The 24,447-nt window shown below is 46.1% G+C and overlaps 1 protein-coding gene across 1 annotated transcript in view; it reads left to right on the plus strand.

Annotated features, from left to right (window-relative positions):
- Nucleotides 1–4,377: 4,377 nt before the first annotated feature.
- plxna3 (plexin A3) overlaps nt 4,378–24,447 on the plus strand; it is a gene marked incomplete at its 5' end in the record, with an annotated part of 55,321 nt that continues 35,251 nt past the window's right edge. The window contains 5 exons of the mRNA XM_061074092.1: nt 4,378–4,697; nt 5,430–5,620; nt 6,827–7,374; nt 7,490–7,654; nt 11,351–11,533. Coding sequence (XP_060930075.1) covers nt 4,378–4,697; nt 5,430–5,620; nt 6,827–7,374; nt 7,490–7,654; nt 11,351–11,533 — 1,407 coding nt within the window. The remainder of the gene's footprint in view (nt 4,698–5,429; nt 5,621–6,826; nt 7,375–7,489; nt 7,655–11,350; nt 11,534–24,447) is intronic.

A 24,447-nucleotide genomic window follows, 5' to 3' on the forward strand; every position in this document is an offset into this window, starting at 1 on the left:
CCGTACTCAGACTCCAAATCTATCTGGATCAGTCCTAACTCAGTCCGGACTTAGTCTTGATCCGGTTCAGAAGATGTTAATCAGTCACTGGTGTGTTTTATTAATAGTTAATATAATCAGTATATTGTACTGTCTCCCTCTGAATGTCTTTACATACAGGACACACTAACTCCTCCCCATCATAAAACTCCCCTCTCCATCCCCCCATCTGCATCCACCTCCCCCCCGTGACCCCGAGTTACCCCCTCCTCACCCCTCCATCTCTGTGACTGAGCCCCTGTTTGAATCTCAGGCTCCAGTAAACACCAGGACAAAGACACATTGTGCTGCAGTTTCCCGCTGGTTTGGCTGGTGCGAGCGTCAGGGTGGTCTGCTGCGAGCTGGATGGACAGAGCAGAGATGGAGGAGGATGCATGTTGTATCTTCTCCTTTTGTCGGTTATTAAACACCTGCAGGTGTGTTACATGGGTCCATCGGGGTTTCCTGTGGAGATGAACTGACTGAGAGTCTCAGCTTCAACTCTCAGGATCAGCTCCAGTTGAAGAGTGAAGCTGAACTGAGATCAGTAAAAAAGACTCTGAAGTTATTAAAAACCAGAGTTTATCTCCAATATTCAGAAGGAAAAAAATAAATAAAATATGAAGAGTTCTGAACAGAGTTTGGTGGGTTTGTTACAGCAGCAGAGGATCATGGGTAATATCCAGTGTTCAGTTGTGTTTCAGTTCCGTGGGACATTTCCTGTAGTGAGTGTTTGTGAAGCAGCAGCAAGTTGTGGGGTCCGACTCGTTCACAGCTACAGGAACATGTGGGAACGACCAGTCGAGGGGCGGAGCCTGTAGAGCAGCAGGGGCGGAGCCTTTAGAGCAGCAGGAGGCGGGACATGACGTCTAAACTCTGCTGTGGAAAGATCAGTGTTGTTGTTTCCAGCTCCTCCACACCGCCGTCGGCCCTCATCACCAGAAGATCTGGAATCTCCTCGTGTTTCCAAGTGGACGTCTTCGTCTTCTTGGTGTCCGGCTCCTCTTCTTCATCCTGAGATCTTTGTGTTCTTCAGGTTTCACGTCACGTGTTAGAAACCTCGTCCACACGTCCACTCGCTCACTCTGACATTTTACTGATATTTTACGAGGAGGCTGCAGGAAAAGTTCCAGAAATTGTCTGAGGCAACTGACTCAGACGTTTTCATTCTCACCCACAGAACCTCCAGAACATCTGAAGGTTTTGTGCAGGTCTGAGAACAGCTGAAGTGTTGAGAACCTGTGTAGCTTGACTTAGCTCTTAGTTTTTCCATTTATCAGAACTCGCTGCTGGTCTTTGTGTTTGAGACGAATGGAAACGTTTGAACACGTCGACTCTGTGACTCTTATGAGCCTTTCATCAGCCTTTCAATGCTTTGAGCCTTTTTTGCACATTTTAAACATTAATCAGTAATGAGTAACAGATCATAACACACCCACCCACACATACCTAGCGCGCACACACAGACACACACACACACACACACTCACACACACACACACACACACACTCACAGACAGTCGTTGGTTCAGTGAGGTGATGGATGGTTCAGTGAAATCTTAGTCCAGTTAGAGAAACTCTATCTGTCCCCACTGTCTGCCCAGCTGTCTGTCGTCCACACACACACACCCACCCACCCACCCACACACATACACACACACACACACACACACACACGCACACACACACACACACACACTAGCACACACTGAAACACAAACTCTCTCTCTCCGGTCCATCTGTCGACCTCTCGTCTCCCCCTCAGCTCAGCGGGCTAATTAACTAATGTGCTGATCTTTCAGTGCCTCTTTGTGTTTCAGTGTGTGCGTGTCAGTGTGTGTGTGTCAGTGTGTGTGTGTGTCACGGGGTTAATTGTTGAACTTACTGTACGTCTCTGCCAGCGAAGTGAAAACTTTATTATCCATCCATTCATTCAGTAGAAACCGTCCCTTCTTCTGCTGCCTCATTCGATCAGTCGGTCACATGACGTCTGAAAGTCGCCGTGCGGAGGATTTGTTTAGTTTCATCAAAACTCGAGAACGTCTCCTGATGAAACTACAAGAGCTTCTTCTTCAGATGCTCTAATGACGCTGCTGAGAGAAGCCCGGACCTCCACGGGAGAACGTTCTGTCTGAGGCTGTCTCATCTGCTCCATGTGATTTATTCACCGACGCTAGAATTAACAAGATGGGACAGAAGATTACAGCAGTTTGTTTGTGAGGACAAATTGGAGCTGTCACTGTTGGTATTTAAAATTCAGATCGCTGCTCACACATCAGGACTGAACACAGACGGCAGTTTTCTTCTGGATTCAAAGGCAATTTTAATTTTTATCTTTAAAACAAACTGAGGAAACAAAGAAAATTCAAATAAACCTTAAAGAAGTTATTCGCCTGAAAGTCATGGGTCGATAAAAGGCTGATATTAAATCCATAGAGTCTAAACATGGGAGTGTATGTGTGGTAGTGTTGGTGGAGCGGAGCCGTGGTGCAGAGATCCCTCAGATACACACGTTCCCCTAATCCACCATCAATCCAACAGGTTTACAACATGTTTCCTCTGCTAACATGGAGGAGGTAGAGAAGAAGAAACTCAGCTGATCAGTTTTGTAGTTTTGAATCAGGATCTTTGGTGTTTGGATCCGGTCGCGTGTGCAAAATAAAATGTGTCAGATCGAGGCTGGAGGCACTTTTTGTACTTTTAATTTGAAAAAGGCATCAACTCTGCTCCAGATGCACCTGCTGTTTTAGAGCGAAGTTTGGAAACTCTGATTTCAGTCTGGACGAGCAGAAACGTAGATGTTTGCAAACGATGATGTCGGCTCACAACCTCTTGCGGATTGGGTCACAGCGTAGCTCTCTGATTCGTCAGGCTCCTGTCACATGACGTCCTTCCAGAAGAAAACAACCGTCCTCAGCCACCAGCGTAGAAAACAACATAGAGTTTCAATTCAGTCAATTATATCAGTTTACGCTTGAACACACACATGGCCCGTGAATATCAGTGGTCACGTGGTCAAAGTCGACTTTATTCTGCCATGTACAGGACATGCAGTTTGTCTCTGAGCCTTGATTTGCTTGTCCAGGCTTGTGAGTGTGGACAGAGATCGTTTTACTTTGAAAATGTTGTATTAAAATGAAAACGTAGTATGAAACGCAGCCTCAGTCTCTGCAGCTGTGATTTCAAAGTGTCGGATTAATATCAGATTCTGCATCAGCTCGACATTAACAGAAGTAGATCAGGATTACGCCCCAAAGAAACTGCTGCATCATGGTTGAGGTGGTTGTGCAGATGCAGATTTGCAGTGTTAGGTAACATCCAGTGTGTGTGTGTGTGTGTGTGTGTGTGTGTGTGTGTGTGTGTACATGAACAGTCACATGATAACCTGCGACGGTGGATTTCTTGCATCACATTGATCCTTAAAACATCAATTTCCACAAACGTCAGAGAGATGAAAACGTTGGGAACGAGACGAGGAACAGGAACGTGTGACAGGAGGAAGTGAGTGGAGGGCTGGTATCGATCCGTGTGTGTGAGCTGGAAACAGGAGGATGATGTGGAGCAGCTCAGCTGAGAAAACACACGCAGCAGGAATTTTAATGTGAAACCTGCAGCGAGACGCTTTTCTGCTGGAGGGGGACAATCCTCCATTTTGTCTCGTTCAGGACGGCAGATTAAGATTCAGCTTTCAGAGGGTTTCTACCTACCAGCGATAGAGAGTGTGTGTGTGTATGTGTGTGTCTGTCTGTCTGTGTGTGTGTGTGTGTGTGTGTGTAATCAGAGCTGTCAGTCAAAGGTAAACAGAGGAGAAACGGCTGCCAGGGCGAGAGTGAAGTTTCCATCCAGCTCAGTGACTGAAGCTTTATGAGAGAATCAGTGAGAAGACAGACGCAAACAGATCAATATCTCTATCTGCCTCCATCTCTCACACACACACACACACACACACACACACACACACACACACACACACACACACACACACACACACACACACACACACACACACACACTCAGATTGGCTGTGTGTGTGTTTGAGTTTCAGGTAAATAAGAGTCAGTGGGTTTTCTTCAAAAGAAGCTGATGATGAATTTTCTAGAATAAAAGCTGAGTTTTTGGATTCTGGACGTTTTCCTGAAAGCTTCTGGAGGTTCTTGACTCCTCCCCCTCCTCCTCCTCCTCCTCCTCCTCCTCCTCCTCCTCCCCCTCCTCCTCCTCCTCCTCCACAGTAACCTTCTCCTCTCTGTTTCTCCACAGTCATGATCCACTGAGCCGACTCTTCATCAGACCTGCAGCCAGCTTCTCCTCCTCCTCCTCCCCTCCCCTCCTTCTCCCTCCCTCCATCCTCTCCTCCTCCTCTCTATATCCGCCATGTTCTCCCCCTCTCCTCTCCTCCTTCTCCTCCTCACCCTCCTCCTCCTCTCCTCCCCCCTCCTCTCCGCCCCGGCTGCTCCTCCCCCTCCCCCGGTGGTGGCGGCCCGGGCGGTGTACCGGGCGTTCGACACCTCCCTCACCCACCTGACGGTGCACCGGCGGACGGGCGAGGTGTTCGTCGGCGCCGTGAACCGCGTCCTGAAGCTGTCGTCCAATCTGACGGAGCTGAGGAGTCACATGACCGGACCCGTGGAGGACAACGCCAAGTGCTACCCCCCGCCCAGCGTCCGGGCCTGCGCCCACCGGTCTGTGTGCACCTGTCTCACCTAACTACATCCGTCTCACCTGACTACACCTGTCTCCCCTAACTACACCTGTCTCACCTGACTACACCTGTCTCCCCTAACTACACCTGTCTCACCTGACTACACCTGTCTCACCTGTCTCGCCTGACTACTCCTGTCTCACCTAACTACTCCTGTCTCACCTAACTACTCCTGTCTCACCTAACTACTCCTGTCTCACCTAACTACACCTGTCTCAACTTACTACTCCTGTCTCACCTATAAATACCTGTCTCACCTAACTACTCCTATCTCACCTAACTACTCCTGTCTCACCTAACTACTCCTGTCTCACCTGTCTACACCTGTCTCACCTAACTACTCCTGTCTCACCTGTCTACTCCTGTCTCACCTAACTACTCCTGTCTCACCTGTCTACACCTGTCTCACCTAACTACTCCTGTCTCACCTGACTACACCTGTCTCACCTAACTACACCTGTCTCACCTAACTACTCCTGTCTCACCTGTATATACCTGTCTCACCTAACTACTCCTGTATATACCTGTCTCACCTAACTACTCCTGTCTCACCTGACTGCACCTGTCTCACCTAACTACTCCTGTCTCACCTGCCTACACCTGTCTCACCTTACTAAACCCGTCTCACCTGTCTACACCTGTCTCACCTAACTACACCTGTCTCACTTGTCTAATTTCTTACCCGTCTAACCCCCCACCTGTCTGTCCTCAGGCTGGAGTCGTCCGATAACGTGAACAAGCTCCTCCTGGTGGACTACACGGGGAACCGGCTGGTGGCGTGCGGCTCCATCTGGCAGGGGGTGTGTCAGTTCCTGCGCCTGGAGGATCTCTTCAAACTGGGCGAGCCGCATCACCGCAAGGAGCACTACCTGTCGGGGGCCAGGGAGGCCGATGGGATGGCAGGTGAGCCGGGTTCCTCACAGACTGGATCCTCGTTATCAAACGTCAAATGATAAAATAGTCAGAGTTCGTTTTATGTAGAAAGATTCTTTGGATCTTCAGGCTGACGCACATCAGGTCTGTTGTATTCTCCTATAAAACACTTTGGTCACAGTGTTTTATAAATTAACTGAAACATTTCTAATTTACGAGGATTTAAATTGTATCGGCTAAAAGATTGAATGGAAGATTAAAACGTAACGTCTGGTTAGAAACAAAGAGAAACACTGTGAGACACTGAAGAGAAGAAAGATGTTTGTTAAAGCCTCCGTGTCTCAGAGAGTTGAGACACAAACTGAGAGAGACACCGTTTGCATGAGGCCTTCGTCCATTTGACACAAGTCTAATTTCATTTTTATGGCCTCATAATGAAGTTCCTCAGAAGAATAAACACTGTTTGTTTCTAAAGTCGGAGGCTCCGGCTGCAGCTTCACCTCCGTCAGCTCCGATTTTCTGCTGATGTCAAGAAACAGAAGAATAAACAAAGCTGCAGCGTTTGGTTCCGACTCGTGAGAAGCTGCGGAAACGTGTCGACCTGCACTCGTCATTCATGTGTCAAAATATTTGACAGGTTTTTATGCAGGATCAGCTGCTGCACATTTTACTTTGAACAAAAACACTGAAGGATGATTGACGCCCGACAACGTCTCACTGAGCTGCTGGTGTGGAAGACGTCTGACGGATTCATTCCACAGCTGGAGCCTTGATTTTTATAAAAAAAATCAAATCGATCAGCAATACGTTTTATAAAAGAATAATCTGTTAAATTTTGTAAAATATATTCGTGTTCTTTGAGTAAAACATAATCATGAAGAAGATATCTGAGGGTTTAACTGTTCAGTCATAATTTAAGAGTTATTGTGCTAATTATGGCATTCCACAGACGCATCCAAAACGTCACAATGATGTGATGTTTTATGTCCAAAGGGTCGAAGGTCGACTTCACTGTGACGTCATAATGTTCAGGATCAGATGAGGAGTTTGACGATAGTTGTGTTGATTCTAGTTTAATAAGTGACGTCACCACAGGATTTTTTAAATGGACTCAAACGGAGACCCATGAATTGAGAAATTGATTAATTTATTTGAAGATCAGTAAAAATGTAGGCGGAGCAGGAAGGAGGATCATCCAGTCACTTGTGAACATCTGTGAACATCTGTCCTCTGCAGGTGTGGTTGTGGGAGAGGACGACTGGACAGCCGACCCCAAGAGGAAGAAGCCGCTGAAGGGCGACAGCCGCCTGTTCATCGGCGCCGCCATCGATGGGAAGTCCGAGTACTTCCCCACGCTGTCCAGCAGGAAGCTGGTGGCGGACGAGGAGAGCGTGAAAATGTTCTCGCTGGTCTACCAGGACGAGTTTGTGTCGTCCCAGATCAAGATCCCGTCAGACACGCTGTCCCTCTACCCGGCCTTCGACATCTACTACGTCTACGGCTTCTCCAGCCGCACGTACGTCTACTTCCTGACGCTGCAGCTGGACACGCAGCTGACGCAGATGGACGCCGGCGGAGAGAAGTTCTTCACCTCTAAGATCGTCCGAATGTGTTCCAACGACACTGAGTTCTACTCGTATGTGGAGTTTCCTCTGGGCTGCACCAAGGACGGCGTGGAGTACCGACTGGTCCAGGCCGCGTACAAGCAGAAGCCGGGGCGGCGGCTGGCCCAGGCGCTCGGCCTGTCGGAGGACGACGACGTCCTGTTCGTTGTCTTTTCTCAGGTTAATCAACTTCTCTGTGACTTGTTGGGGGGCGGTACTTTAAGTGGGAGTGTCTTGCTCTGGGGCAACTTTGGGATTTGCACCAGCGCCGCTCACACTCTGTTCATCTTCTCAGGGTCAGAAGAATCGCTCGAACCCGCCCAGAGAAACCGTCCTCTGCCTGTTCACCCTCCACAACATCAACCTGGCCATGAGGGAGAGGATCCGCTCCTGTTACCGGGGAGAGGGACGCCTCTCGTTACCGTGGTTACTCAACAAGGAGCTGCCCTGCATCCACACGGTGAGTTAGCGTGTGGTGTGGTGGCTCCGTGCTGGTGACACCTAGTGGGCGGAGACATTATGTTTTCAGGTTTATTGTTATTGTCTAAATGTTGTGAACACGATATCTCACAAACACTGCAATGACATTTGTTCCAGTTTGGTTCAAACATTCCCTTTGACTCACAGATGAACTGATTACATTTTGACAGTCAAAGGTCAAAGGTCAAGGTGACTTCCTGCTTTTGTGAATGTTGATATGTTATAAAAACCTGGAGGGACTGACACTGAACTGGTGGAGGAATACAACCTCAGAATCTATAAGATTATTCCAGATTCATATCCATCCAATAATTTTTCTGAAAACATCATCAGGGACTATTAGAATTAAAAAAAATTAAATGAATAAAAGTGACTGAGGCGAGAAATTAAAAATAATTTAAAATCAAATTCCAGCAGGTAAAAGAAACGGAAACGTCTTCTTCAGTTTTCTGTCCCTGTGTTTTCCCCTCAGTGGATCATGGTCTGGCCTGAGGCTTCCTCCAGGCTGCGACACACACAGACACACACAGACACACACACACACACACAGACACACATACACACATTCAGACACACACGGACACAAACTCAGGGTGTCTGACAAATCTTTTCATTTGCATTGCTGTGTAAAGACAAAACATAACGCAACATGTGAAACCAAAAGGAGTGTGTGTGTGTGTGTGTGTGTGTGCGTGCATGTGTGTGTGTCTGCAGTGAGGTTATTTCAGGTTGGGAGGTAGATTTTCTTATTCATGGTGGTAATGGCCTGCAGTGGTAACCATGGTAACCAGGCAGGGAAACCCGCCAGGAGACGAGTTTCGGGGCCCACGCTCGGAGACGAGAGGGGGAGGGGAGGTTTGTTCCCAGCAACCAATGAACCGGCCGACCGACTAATCAACCAACCAATCAGCATCAAGCTAATTACCCGTGTCACTGTAGTAGTGTGTGTGTGTGTGTGTCTTGAAGGCAAAGTAAAACACAGACAGGAGGAGGCGGGGCCTATGTCCAGACTGACCTCCTTCTTTTATCATAAACCGCGGGGTGTGTGTGTGTGTGTGTGTGTGTTGTCCTTCATGTCCTCTCTGCTGCACACGCACACGCGCTCACACACACACCACACACACACACACACGCACACACACACACACACACACTTGTACATTAGTGAGGACCCTCAACGTGACGTCTGATTGAATTGAAACCTTTTTGTAAAACCAGCCGAAATAGAAGTGAAACGCTCGTCTGTTCAGTTTGTGTATTTGCACGTGATGAACCATCATGATGACACAAGACTTTGATGCGTCCGCTTGAGCTCTAACTGTCCAACTGTCCTACGCTCCAGATTCAGATCACATAGAGGAAGGTAATAAAACGGGTTTATAATATATAATGAAAATGAATAACTTGAATCTGCTGGTGTATGTGCACGAAGGTCACTCTCACATGCAAACGATTCAAGTGACGTGCTCAGACTAGAGAGTGAACGTCCTCAGGGAGAGAAATAACTGAAACTATGAGGTCTGCCTGTCTGCATGTTCTGTAACAACATTATGGACCCGAACAGGAGCAGAAGGCTGATAGCAGCAAGTACCTCTGCATAGGGTTGCAAAATTCCGGGAATATTCAAAGTTGGAAACTTTCCATGGGAATTAACGGGAATATACAGGAATTAACGGGAATTAACGGGAATATACGGGAATTAACAGGAATAAACTAGAAATGTTGTGGGTAATTTATACTTACTTTATTTACCTTGTCATATACAGACATAAATATAAACATTTTGTTGTGTCATAGGCTGATTTGAGCCCTGAGGAAACTTTGGGCACTTGACTATATGCTTCTGCATCGTTGTGTCATTCTTAACATAGGTCTTTGCACAGTATTTGCAAATGTACACAGCCTTTCCTTCTACATTGGATGAGGTGAAATGTCTCCACACATGAGAGAGTGCACGTGGCATTGTTCTGTAGAATAAGATGAGAAAAAAGTTTGTAAAAAAACACTAATGCAATGCCAGAGATATAAATAATTAGCCAAACAGTTGGAATCGTCTGTAAACATATTTAACAATTGATGGATAAATGAATGTAAATAGGCTAGATGAACAGATGAACAATCCTCAATCAGCATGCTAATATATTTTCCCAGTAATATCATTGAAACTTACCTGACTAGTCCTGCACACTACAGCAGGCCTCAGTAGCCCTGCTGTAGAGTGAAGGATGCTGGGTGTTATCTGTGCATGTGATGGAAGAATGCACAGTGGAGGGTTGAAACTCAACGTTCCATACATCTTTAAAATAGTGTTTTGAATGATGTTTTTATTGCTCAGCGTTTAATTTGCATAGTTTTTTTTTTTTTCAAAATTCCCGAGCTTAATATTCCCGTGGAAAGTTTCCGGAAATTTACCGGAAACTTTCCGCCCCCTCTCCACACATCCAGTTATGAGAAATGCAAAAATAGAATCATTTCATTAAGATACTGGGGACATGTTAGAATATGGTGGGCCGCCACAGTCAAGATAATTAATGGGAAACAGTGAAAGTTCCTAGAACCTCTTCAAGAACCAGTGAAATCTTCTTCAGGTGCAACAGAATCTTCTGGAGAAGCAGATAAATGTTTCTGTGGCAGATGAGAGATTGAAAATGAAACCTGGGCTGTGATGTTGAGAAAGAAGTGACATGCTTAAAACATGTGAAACGCTTCTGGATCTCAGATGCTTTGGTTCTGTGATGTTTCACCAACTCGTCTCACTTTGAACATGAAGTGGAAGCCCCGCCCCCTGCTGCTCTGTTGTATAACTTCTGTTCTGTTTATAGAATCTCCCGGCCCGGCTGCTTTGGGTGTAGAACTGAACAAAGTGACCACTCTGCAGCTTCAGTTACTCTGAGGAGAGACAAAGCCAACGTACACACAGCGTCTTACTGGAACTATATTTATCCAGATTGAAACCTGAGCTCAGGATCAGCTGATCTGAGTCCTCGTAAATACAGTAAAACAAACCTTTCTGTGTGATTCAGAGTTTCCACCCTGTTCTGAAGCATCGAGGCCTAAACCCGCTAATGACAGGGTGTTAGCCAACCCCTGTGTGTGTGTGTCTCTGTGTGTGTGTGTGTGTGTGTGTGTGTGTGTGTGTGTGTACCCTGTAATAAACCTGCCCCTCCCTGTTCTATACGCTCTCTTCACAGAAGCAGGAATCACTGAGACGTACCTGTCTCTCTGTGCTCAGACCCGGATGAAGTTTCTCCGTTCACACCTTCATGTGATTTGAATATCTCGTAGAAGATTAAACAATATTGTATCTAAGCCTGAAAATAATTTAAAATAATAAGTCGGACTCGTAGCCTGATGTTCAGACCAATCAGTGAGCTCCTGAGTTTTCGCTCTGCAGATGTTGCTGCTGATGTGAAAACGTTTGTTGACGTTGAAATTTTGACCAGATTTAAACCTCCTGAATGTTTTGTGGATTTGATTGGTCGTCAGTTTGTCCTTTAACATCCAGAGGCATTGTGGGTTTTAACTTCTACTGGAAACTGCAAATGAAAATGAAGGTTCCACACATGATAATGAATCAGACTCAAGGATGAAAGGTCAAGGGTCAAGTTCACTATGACCTGATCCTCGCTGAAAGTCGGGTCTCTGGATCTTAATCCCTTTTCTTCTGTTTCCACAGCCGAAGCAGATCGGAGACGATTTCTGTGGCCTGGTGTTGAACCAGCCGCTCGGAGGCCTCCGGGTCATCGAGGGTCACCCGCTGTACGAGGACCGCACCGAGGGGATGGGCGCCGTGGCGGCCTACACCTACGGCGAGCACACGGTGGTGTTCGTGGGAACCCGGAGCGGACAGCTGAAGAAGGTAGGAGCAAAGGATGGAGTGAGGAGTGAGAGGAAATCACTGGTGGATTTGTTCACGCTGCAGTTTTTGTGTGATTGTGAGCAGAGAAGATTTTTCTGGCTGGAAGGTTTTTTGATGCATGAATCTGTCTCTTTGCTTTCTGGTTTTTCTAAAGGAGAAAAGATTGAGAGAATATTGTCTCATTCAGGTTTAAATCAACGTTGCTCTTATGGTTTTTCTCTTGCTGAAGGAAGGAAAGTGGCTGAACAGTCGAGTGTAGAGATCTGACCTCGATGAACACCAGGGCTTTAGCTTGTTCTTTAATTTAACGATGCAGACTCAGACTCTCAGTGACTGGATGTTTTAATGGAAACTGGATCGTGTTCTGTTTGAAATGAGCAAAGAGCCTCAGGTGGTGATGGAGGACGGACAAAGTGCACAAGTCCTAAGTCCTGTGTCCTAATTCAGGGGCTGCACCCTCCAGACGACTCTGGACCTAAACTTAAACCGGTCCGCTCTCTCCTTTGCGTCACCAACTCATCCCACTAACTTTAGCTCTGTCAGCGATGAACCCTGGGATGGTTCCCTCGTTGGGTTTGAAGGAGCTTCTGAAGGATGTGAACCCAGAACTGGGACACAGCCTCACATCGGTCGTCTTCACACTTGACGTTTGTATTTTTGAGGAGCCAGTGAAGTGCAGTGTTGAAGTTGGTTTGAGTTTGACACGTGATTCTTTCAGTATAAATAAGATTTGACTGAACAGCTGACCAGTGGCTGGTTCTCGTTGGTTCTCCAGTTCAGGTTCTGTGTTCTGAGTCGAGCTTCACTGAGCTTTGAAGAAACAACAGGAGGGAAACAGCATCACTGATGATTCAGCTGGTTTTATCAATGTTCATGTGAATCTGACAGATGATAAGAAACTCGTCTGTGATCCGACTGAATGTTCTTTTAAGTTTTGGTTTTATTGATCTTTGAGTCTCACTCAGATCTGCTGACATGTAAAACTCTGCAGCAGCTTCGTGTTTGTTTATGTTCAGACTCCGGCAGTGACTCCACATTAATAATAATCGTAATAAGCATGAGATAATATACATATCTGATAAATATTTCATTTCTTTTACATATTTTCTTTTGCTCGTGTTTTCCTCCATATGTGCTCAGCCTGCTCGGGGGTGCCTGCGGCTCTGTTGTTATTACTGTTATCTGAAGCTGAAAATAAGCCGAGTGCTGTTTTGAATTCATAACACAGCAAACACAATCTGTTCGTGTCGCGGGTTTTATTCACAGCCGGGACCGATGCACAGCAGAGAAGTGTAGGGCCTGATGTGACTGGAGTCTCTGCAGAGACCTTCTCGTCTGGTCTGGAGCCGCCGCCGTCTCGGCGCTGGCGAACAGACTCGGTTCACGTCTCCGCGAGCGAGAGAGTTATTCTCAGCGTCTGCTGCTGTCAGAGAAATGTCCCACTTAGCAGCGCGAGGTGTCTGTTTCCTGTCGTGGCGCCGCAGTCGCTGACAGAGTCGGCGTTTTCCTGCAGGACAGACTCCGTCCTCTCTGGAGGATTTAAGACTCGCCCCTCCACCGTCTGGATGAAACAAACTCACACACGATAAAGAACGATGACGAGCTGACGAAGAGCAGGAGGAACATTTTCAGTCTGGAGCTGAAGAAGCTTTAATCGTCTCGTTCAGGAAACACGATCGTTTCTCGGAACATCAGCGTTTCAGCAGAATTCACCTCAGCATTTTAGTCCTTTTGTCTTGTAAAATGTATTTAAAAAAAGAAAAACCTTATCTGATCTCCAGAGGACGAACCCTCTTTATCTTATCGGCCTTTTCTCCATAGCGCCACATACAGGACAATAATACAGAACCTTCAAGTTCCAGATCTCAGTTTGTGCAGAGACAGTTACAATAGAACCTCATGAAGAATTTCCTAAACCTCTCAATGTTCCTAAGACCCATGAACAGAACCTCAATAGAACCATTTATTATGTCATCTCCAAAAGAATCTTCTTGAGACCCAGTAGAACCTCTGGAGAACATCGTGTATGGATTTCATATAAAGGTTGAATAACGTGTGATTCAGACTCTTAGACGAACCTGTCTGGATCCAGTTCTATAGAACCAGATCTTTAAGAACCTGTGATCAACAGATGTGTTTTTAATGTTAACGTGCCTGTGGTTCTTCAGTGAGGACCATTGTTCTTCATAGTCTCCCTCTGGCTCCTTCCTAACAGAAGGAAGCGTAACTTTTAGTTTGAACTGATTCTGCACGTCCACACTCAGACTCATTAATCTGCATCTTCAGTAGTCATTAAAAATAAAAGCTGCGTTTACAACCCGCTCCTCTTCCTCCACATTTGACCGAACAATCATCTCCGTTTTCCAGCCTGTGAACGATGAATTTTAATTGCCTGGAAGCTAAAAATGGAGGCCGGCCGATGTGAATGGATCCTCTCGGCGTTCACCCGGCTCACCTCTCCTCCCACGCAGCTGCCGCTTTAATATTCATTCACACGGGGAGATGTTCCTCTGGAAGCTGACCTCCGAGTTGTGACGGGTGGAGAGAGGAGCGATGGGAGGGCGGGCGAGGGGGGGGGGGCGAGGGAGGGCGAGGGAGGATTAGCCGGAGGAGGCGTCTGTGTAGTGAACGGATCGGTGGAAATCGCTGGCTGTGGTTTTAGATGTTTGGCTCAGTGTGACTCGGAGTTGGCGGAGGACACTTTCTATGTTTAGTGAGGCCTCTTCCTCCCCCCTCTCCCTCCCCCTCCTCCCCCTCCTCCCCCTCCTCCTCCTCCTCCTCCTCCGCTCTCTGAGACCAGGAATACCAAACTGCCCGAGGCTCAGCTGAACATTTGTGTTGGAATCTTCTCTCAGTCGTTATCGTTTATTTCATAGTTTCACAAAAACTGAATTTCAACATCTGATTTAGATGATTTTTCTACATCCATATCTATATTCATGTCTCTAAAACGTCTCCATCCTCTCTGACCTGAACCGACCTCAGACCAGCGACTCTCTGCTGTGCTGTCTGGCTCTCACACGCCGGGGCTTCTGGGAAACGGTGTTCATCAGGGTCCGTGTGGTGGAATCCACAGATCTGTTGTTTGTCGAGTGGAAGGAACGAGAGCCGCAGCTGCTTCACCCACAGTCTGTGATTTCTTGATCCGTCAGATCAGCTTCACTCAGATCATCGATCGGTTGTTGTTTTCATTTTTTCCACCGGCTTCACTTCTCGGCCTGAGCGTTCCTGTGGTTTCGCTCAGAGCCGATTGGACTCTAATGAATTTAATTAAGGAGACGAGGTTAGAGTGGAAACTAAAAACAGAGACGCTGTCTATCACCAGGTTGGAGAAGACACACACACACACACACACAGATTATCAATAAAGGTTTCTTTTCTAGGAGCTGCCATTGTTCTGCTGAACAAGGCAACAACTCCATGAATAAAAGGAATAGTGAGTCAGTGTCTCCAGTAGACAGGAGACGTGACCTTTCACCTGAACAACCATTAAACATTTATAACCAGTGTTAACGTGAGTCGGTCTTCTGTCTGATTCAGTCGTCAGGACGGGTTTCTCAGGACGTGGCTGATAAATGGCGTCACGTGTTCCTGCTGTTTACAATCAGCTGGTTCACGTTCTGCAGCCGGCGACTGTCGCCCGTCTGTCCTGATGTGATTTATTATTCTAACGTCGTTGGACAAGAAACCAGGTCTCCACGGTTTCCAGGAAGGAGATTAACCTGATGTCCTGCTCATGGAAACATGTACGTGGGCTCGTGTTCAGCTACATGTGATCGGGACAAAGACAGACTCAGTAACATCAAGTTAAAAATACACAGCGGTGCATCATCAGGCGCAGAGATACAGAAGCTTTTATCATCGTACTTTTATTCTCTGTTAAAAAGCAGCAATTTGGAGTGAGAGCAGCGATGAACCGACTGAATCACTGAAGGAAAAACATTGAGATTCTGAATCAAGTTGATTGATTTTTGGCTGTTGTCAGTTTGGCAGGAAACGGTGTCGCACCAACACCAGCGAACATCTGGCTTTTGTCTGCAGTGTGAATGGATACGATCTTCACTCGCTCCCGGGTCAAAGGACTCTGAAGCAGAAACAGGTTTTTTCACGGCTTCGATCGGCAGTGAAGGAAACGTGGCGCCCGGGTGAAGGTGATCATTTGTCAACACAGCGAGGGAAGAGAGATTTTGTGACATCGAACATGATGCACTGGGAAAATAAATCAGAAACTCCTCCAGTGGCAAATGAGTCAATCTCCTTTTTCAGCGGGTAGATATCTGCTCATCTCGCTGTAAAATCGACAGGCTCGTTTGGTTGCCACGGTAACATCATGATGGTTATCACTAGCAGCATCAGCACCTTCAGGCACAGTTCTCCACAGTACTACTGTACTCCACAGTACTACAGTACTACACACTAGTTCAATTGCACCAAATGGTTCAAACATTGTATCGTCGGTGGTGAAGTCTGCAGCGATCTTCACTCACTGAATATAAAAACACATGTTTCATGTGTTGTCAGATGTGAGTCATGGCTCCGAGGAGTCAGACGAGCTGGACTCAGATCACAGCAGCTGAATCTGAACATGTTTTCATGTCCTGATGTTTTCAGATGATTTAAATCCAGATTTATCCCGAGCAGCAGAATCTCTGGATGAGGTGAAGTTGTTTCTGTCCAGCAGCAGGTCGAGTGTCTCTGGGACTCGAGCCCAGTCGGCCTCTAACAACTTAATCACATCAGCTCTGACTGGACTCTGGAAGATTCCCAGTGAAACCATCACGTGAGCGTGAACCAGCAGCTCTTGGTGCGAACACTGAAACTCCACCTGGAGACGAGCCTCCTCCACATGTGAGGAACACGCTGTCGTTCATCATCGTGTCACACGGCTGATGTCATATTTACTTTAAGAACAGAGTTTACGTTTGTGAAGCAGCTGAACTTTGACCTCAGGGTTCATGTGAACGTGGGGGGGGGGTATATGTGTATATGTAGAGAGATGAAGGAAAACAACCCATTCTTACAAGATTATGACAATTTAACAGAAGTTAAGACTGTTGTAACTCAAATTATTACTTTATAACTAAGGCCCACTAATTGACCGTGATATTGAGATTTTATTCTGTCGGTGTTCTTTTTTTCATAAAATTAAATATGATCAAACTTTGTAGATTATGTTTTATTCAATTAAAGATTTGACTCTTTTTTAATTTCCCCTGAAATTAAAAGCAAAACTTAATCAATTAAACTGAACCTAATTATGTTCGAGCAGAATTAAATCAAAACAACCGCTGTGCAAAGAGAGAAAACAGGAAAAAAGGTCAAACGGTGGAGCGAGGGAACAGAGAGGTAGAAGAGAAGAAGACTGACGGATGGATGGAGGGAAAGCAGCGTCACAGGCGGAGATAAAGTCAACAGAGAGTTTGAGTTACGACTTGTTGTTTTTCAGGACCCAGCGAGCAGCAGCGTCGCAGTGAGGACGAACACTGACTCGCTGTGGTGGGTCTGAACGTCTCAGCAGGAACTAAGAGTTATGGGCTTTTCCTGTTTCCTCGGGACGAGCAGTGGAGAGAGAGGGAGAGAAAGAGAGAGAGAGAGAAAAGGAGAAACAGTCAGAGAGTCGCAGGTTAAATTCCTCGTTAAACAAACATCAGATTTTATCTTAAAGGAAGGTTTTGGCTTTGTTCCCAGTCCTGTAGTTAATGTAACTGTGAACGTCTGTAACTTATCAAAGGAACGAACTTCCAGAATCTGAGTTGTCGACTTTCAGCCCCGAGTCGAGTCCTCAGGTTTCACACAACTTTCATCCGTGAACTCGTGAAGCCTGTGAGACCAAACTCGGGGAAAACTGAGGAGTGTAGAGTCGTTAAACTTTCACCTGCGTTGTTCAGACCAGCCGAGACTCGGATGGCGCCATCAGATCGTCCGTGCGTGTTGTGATGCAGGAACTGGTCACCAGGGGGCGCTGGCCTGTGACTCTGATGGTGAATAATCTCGCTCTGATGCGAACGCCACGGAAAATTAAACTACAGCTGGAGAAGGTGCGGAGAGCAGCTGGTCTGAAAGGAGTCAGGAGGAGACGTCGAGGAACAGATGATACGTTTCAGCTTCGAGTTTTAAAACATCACCACTGTTGCTATGGTTACGCCTGCGGTGTAGAGTTCTACTTCCTGTTAACACCACATGACCAGGGTACCTGAGGGGTCATGTGACGTGTGGGTCCGCATGGAGGCCAGAGTTAAAACACGCTGTCGTATCGGTCGCCACGGCAACGGCAGCAAACGATTCCCTTCACATCAGAGTTGTTCTTGTCTCAGCTGATCTGACAGCTGATTGGCTCAGAGGGACGTGATGTCATCAGCTTTTAGGAGAGAACGAGGCGACAGGACAGGAAGCAGGAGGCGGCATGGGGGGGTCCCAGGAGGATGGGTGTGTGTGTGAGTGTGTGTCTGTCAGTGTGTGTGTGTGTGTCTGTTCTGCTGCCAAAACAAACAGGCCTGAGGGGAGAGAGGAGACACGGTGCACTGACCGCACCTCCCAACACACTCTCACACACACACACACACACACACACACACACACACACACACACACACACACACACACACACACACACACACACACACACAGACACACACACACACACACACACAGTTTCTGACCGACTTGGCGACAGTGCAGGAGGTTGGAGCTTCTCACAGAAACATCATTTAAACACCTGTAGTTTCTTATTTCCAGTAGTTCTGCTTCGTTTCGTCTCTTTCGTCCGTTTCCGTGAGTTTTCAGAAGTCGTTCACGAACACAGAGGAAAAGAAACCGAGTACAGGCAGAAGCTAACGTCCTGTTATGAATCTAAAGTTGAGTATAAATGTCCGAAATTCTCCGGAGTTTCTCCTGCTAGCTACTACGCAAAGAACGTGAAGGAAGCTATGTGCGACACAGCAGGAGATCATCTGGAGAATTCATCCCGAGCGAGTGGGCGGGACAATAAAATCAAGACCACACAAATGTCTCAGGATGAGAAAAGACGAGCCACACACGTAGAAGTAGGAACTGGTAAAGACGAGGACATTTGAGCAGCACAGCATGGGGTCTGATGAGCTGTAAATCAAACCAGACAGTCTCGTTCTGATCGGTCGGAGAATCTCCTGCTGCTGTTTGTGTCTCAAAGAGAAACTACAGAGAAAGTCCGAACTCCACTTTGCAGACGTCCTCCCTGAGTCTGTCTCTGAAGACCTGAGACGTCGGATCCGATCCGCGACTCGTTGCTCTCAGAGTTTAATGGATTTGAGTTTTTCCGAGCGATTGACTAATGGTGAAGTTTTTTATGATGTCAAACAGAAAAACTGATAAAATACAGTTTTTTAATCTTCTCTCCTCTGCAGATTTTGCTCAAACTGACAGACTGAAAGCTTTTCCTTTCTTAAAAAGAACGACCCCCCCCCCCGCCCTCCTCCTTTTTCCATTAGCACAAAGTGAATTAGAGGAGATGAGTCAGCCAATCAGCTGTGGCATTCAGAGGGAACAGAGCCATTATTGGCTAATGAGACGACGGGGAATTAAAGCTTTTATTCTAATGACAGTGATGTCTGTTTGTAACCGAGCGGCTGCACCTGCTTCACTCTTCTTCCAAACATCCTCCTCTGTCTCTCGCTTTTCTCTCCTCTTTCCGGCAGCGATGGGAGGATGGATTCTCACAGGCAGCAGGGAAATTAATCTGCTGATTTCAATTCATAGAGTTGATTATTATTAGAAGACGCCTGCACCTGTTTCTGTCTTTTGACTCAAATCTGGAGAGGAACCGAACCACAGTGGGTTTGAGAAGCTGCTCATGATTCAGTTTATAAAGTCGCCGAGGAGACGGCTGCACCTGCGTCTCACCTGCGGAGACGAGATTCATCCTCTTGCTGTCTCACCTGCAAACATTGAATGAAACTGAGACGAAACCCAGAGCCGGGAATCTCAGGTGAGGGAGAAAAGAAGACATAAGTAGAGAGAAGATTCATTTGTACAAGAAAACTCTTTAATAAGAAACTTCAGACAAATCTGTTCGTACGACCGGTTCTCGCCTGTGGAGCGTCTGAAGTTGACTCCTCCCACTGACTCACAACATTTAGCGTCCTTGTGATTTGTATTAGTTTAAGGTTTCGGCAGTGATGACTCAGCGGCTTTTACCTTCTGACGCAGATTGTTTTAGGAATACTGAATAAAAGACACAATGTGAGAAATTCAGAAAAACAATAAAGCAGAATGATCCTTTAACACGTGATGATAACGTGTCATGTGACGAAAAATAATGACTTGAGTGAATTATCAATTCACAGAGATGAAGTCAACCAATGGCTGCCTAGTAGGAGATGTATCTCAAACCTGATTGGCTGCTTTAATCAACGCTCTCTGACCTCGATGCGTTTTTTTCTTCTTCTTCTTCTTCTTCTTCTTCTTCTTCTTCTTCTTCTTCTTCTTCTTCTTCTCTCGTCTGGATCGAACTAAACTCTGAGGTTAATTATCACTGAGGCTCCCGGCCAATCACATGACTGTCTCAGCAGGGAGGGAGGCCGTTGATTGGATAAATGTTGGGGGAAGGAATTAAAGTGTGAGCTTGTCTCTCACACACACACACACACATACACACACACACACACACACACACACACACACACACACACACACACACACACACACACACACAATAATCAGTGATATTTCAAGGTTGGATATTAACTGAGGTTGATTGGCGTGTGGGATTGGAGGAGGAAGCTTCACACCTGGGATCACCACACACACACACATACACACACACAGGCACACACACACACACACACGTTTGGTAGGGACCAGCTGGTGTTTTTGTTTTTATTGGCTGTAAATTAAATTAGATACGATCGATAGTTGCTGGGGCAACAGAGAAATCAACCCTGACTCCGCCCCCTCTTTCCACCTTCCCCCTCAGCCATTTGGAGATTTGGAAACAGCAGATAGCCAATCAGATACGTGTGTGTGTGTGTGTGTGTTTGTGTCAGAATATTCCAAGAAATCTCAGTGACATCACTTCAGCTTCAGGTCTGTTTTATTACGACCGGCTGAACCCAAGTTGCTGCAGTGAGGTCGCTCTCTGAAGCCCCTCCCACCATCTCCCTCCTCCTCCCACCTCCTCCCTCCTGCAAATAAACAACAGGAAGCTAAATAAACACACGCACACAAACAGAGTTCTGCTGAGGAGACGACAGTTTACGTTCAGTTTCCAGGTTTACTGCTTTCCCTCTCGTGTGTTTGTATAAAATAACTGGTCTGAGTGTGTTAACATGGTTCAGATCATCAGAGACGCCTGAACTGTTTATTACGAATCATTGAGAAGAAACACTCGTATTTAAAAATCTGTCTCTACAGAGAGTGAATTCAAAGACCTGATTTGTTAACGAAGAGCTGTAAAGACAGTCACTACATTTACACAATACGTTAACACAATAACCTGAATAATACACTGTGATGTAAACATGTTCTGATTGACTAAACCTGAATAAGACTCTGAAAACACAATAATCAAACATGTGATTATTCTGACCTCAGTCTCATTATGTTATAATAAATAAATTAGGCCACTAAGGCTCACACGTCCACAACAGACTCTTCATGAGACCACATTTAAATTCATTCAATCTGTAACAAACTACACACACTCACAAATATCAGATCTGTGAATGTGTGTCATTTCATCCGTCTTTAAATGCAGCGCCTGAAGGGGGCGGAGCCTGAATTGGGACCCGGTCTGTGTTTTTGACAGAAATCGATAAATTAGCGTCTTCAGTTCCAGGTTAACATCAGAAATGCTGAGTCCTTGTTTATGACAGAGGATCGGAATCTGATTACACTTGTTCAGTGACACACACACACACACACACACACACACACACAAACACACACTCTCACCCTCTAATAGGCTCTAAATGGATCAGGGAGAACAGGCCGGGTCTGAAGCCTGGGACTAGATTTATGTCTCCACCTGGACAAACTGGAGCAGTCAGGGGCCAAGAAGCTGCCCATAAATCCTCCATGAATATGTGTGTGGGTGTGTGTGTGTGTGTCACTGTGTGTGTGTGTGTGTGTGTGTGTGTGTGTGTGTGTGTGTGTGTCACAGTGCCAGGGGCTTCAATTTAAAATGGGCTGATGGTTCTTTCTGGCAAGTCCAAGCATTGTTCTCTTTGGGTGAATGAGAGGCTGTAGTGTGTGTGTGTGTATTTTTGTGTATTTGTGTGTTTTTCTATAAACTAAAGAGTGGGTGTGGTTTGGCATGCAGAAATCAATGAGGTGTTAAAACGTCAACGTACAGTACTAACTGTGTGTGTGTGTGAGAGAGTGTTTCCAGATGTGTTAGTTAAAAGCAGATGTGGGACCAGCTCCTGTGATGAAGTTAGAACCTGCTGTCGCTTGTTAACGTCTGCATTCGCTTATTTGAATAATCATGGTTATAATTTCAGATTTGAATCTTTCCACAGACGTAGTTTTTGCTCTGGTAAATACATTAAATATAATTTTGGAAAACAAGTCCGACCACAGAGCCTCCGTTTCCAGAGATGTCGTCAGATAAACATCCACAGATGCAGGGTGAGTGTTTCCAGTTTGAGCTGAGCGAGATGAGGCCGTCTGAGTTGTGATGGTTTCACCGTCACCTGCTGGGATCGGGGGGGTTTACAGTGCGGACCCCAGTGACCTCCCTGACCTCTGTCACCTCCCTGCTCCTCCTCACGCTGGAGCCTCGAGGTTTAAAGAGAGTAAAGTGTCTTTTTCCATCTGCTGCGTTTTTTATCAGATCCGTGAAATCAGAAGTCAAACATGTTTCTGCTGATCCGATGGAAACACGCTGACTCCAGCGACTCCACCGGCCCACAGGCTGTTTGGGAAATGGGAGATTTTCTTTTTTGAGCCCAGATTTGAGTTTATATTTATTTCATTTAGTGTCTAATTCAAGCCGCTGAATTGACTGTGACCTCAGTTCTTTACGGGGAACTGATACTGTGACACTGAAGGAAACTTAAAAACGTCCAGATTCTCTCTGGAGTTCTGCCCAGTGATAGAAACACTTTGTATCCGGACACTTCACCTTTAATGACGCGATGTTGTGACGCTCATTGAGCCTCCAGGCATCGGCTCAGAAACACATGAACGTTATTGTTTTTTATTTCTCAGGAACAATGTGCAACAGCGTTTTATTTTTTATTTGCATCATGCAAAATGTAACACGGGCAAGAGATCGAGGTGTGAGGGCGTCTCGAGTTCTGCTAACATCAAACACACAACACAGAGAAACTCCTCATGGTCCTGGAGGAAGTGGTTTAATCACCTGCGTTTACCTGATGAAGCTCTGCTGGTTTCTCTGCTGTCTGGATGATGTCATCACCAGGAAGTGATGTCACACTGAATCACAGCAACATGTGTCTGTGTTCAGCTCTGAGTCAGGCTTTGTTCTGAGGAGGAGGACAATGTGTGAGGCTAATTCACCTTTAGCAGAACCTTTGTCCCCCCCCTCACCTCTGCAGCGCCCCATGGGGAACACACACACACACACACACACACACACACACACACACACACACACACTACATAGTTAGAGTTAATCTATGGGATTTTTCCAGAAAAGGACATAAACCCCCTGTGAGCAACACAATTGGAGTCATGATGGAGTGGAGGCTCTTTCTGTGCTCAGGGGCTTTCTGTGCCCTGTGTCTGCCGTGTGTGTGTGTGTGTGTGTCTGCTGTGTGTGTGTGTGTGTGTGTGTGTGTGTGTGTGTGTGTGTGCGTGCGCCCTTGTGCGTCTCGGCTGTTAGTGTTAGTGTCGTAGAGCTAACGTGTTTGAACCTGCCACAGAGCACAGTAATGATTTACTCTGTTTACCTAACTGTTTGACCTCAGTGTGTGTGTGTTGTGTGTGTGTGTGTGCGTTTCCTGTAATTATTTAATGCGGTGGCTGGTGTAACTCTCTCTCTCTCTCTCTCTCTCTCTCTCTCTCTCTGTATAGTTTAGCTGCCACAGTAATGAATGCAGGTGTTTAGGAGGCACCTCTAAACACCTGGTACCTCCGTGTATGTGTGTGTGTTTGAGTCTGTGTGTGTGTGTGTGCGTCTGTGTGAGTCTGTGTGTGTGTGTGTCTCAGTTCCTGCAGGACCCACATTCGACCAATCCCCACATGATTCCTGAAAGCCTGTAATTTCCTCCCACTTGAATTATTTCTGGAGAAAGTTAAAATCAAAGGAATGTTCCTGAGATCGGATCCGTCACTCGTCCACATCTGGATGTTCTGACTTCTCACCTGAGAGGGAAACACATGTCTACAAACACTGAAATGAAACAACATATAAAGACACAACAGTGATGCTCCTACACACGTGCACACACATACTCTGCATCCATCACTGGTGTTATTAAGTACTTGTATCATGTACTCTACTTAAGCAGGTTCTTTTCTTCTCTTGTACTTTTCTGTGTTTATCCAGCAGCTCGTTCTTTAATGACACGATTATAGATTACAAACTAAACACAATGTGAGCTGGAGGAGCAGGTATCAGTTACCTGAGTAATCTGAGTACCTGAGTAACTGACAGAGTCTACTGGATCACATTTCGTTTTTTCATTTGATTCTTTCAGCTTCTGAAATGTGACGATTTTCTGCTTTGACAAAATATTTAGAATAGTTTAAAACTCAGAGGGCTCAATCTGCAGTGAAGTACTTTTACTTTGAGTACCTCGATTACAGATTACTTTTCCTGAATACGTTCCAATGCTCTTACTGAGATAAGTGCAATATTTTTACTTTAACAGGAATGTTTTTACAGTGTGTGTGTGTGTGTGGCTGCCCTTGCCAGCTGATTAATGACTTTTCATTCTCGGTCAGAATTGTCCGATAAATACTTACTATCCCAC

This window comes from Limanda limanda, chromosome 7, assembly GCF_963576545.1.
Source record: "Limanda limanda chromosome 7, fLimLim1.1, whole genome shotgun sequence".
Taxonomy (NCBI): domain Eukaryota; kingdom Metazoa; phylum Chordata; class Actinopteri; order Pleuronectiformes; family Pleuronectidae; genus Limanda; species Limanda limanda.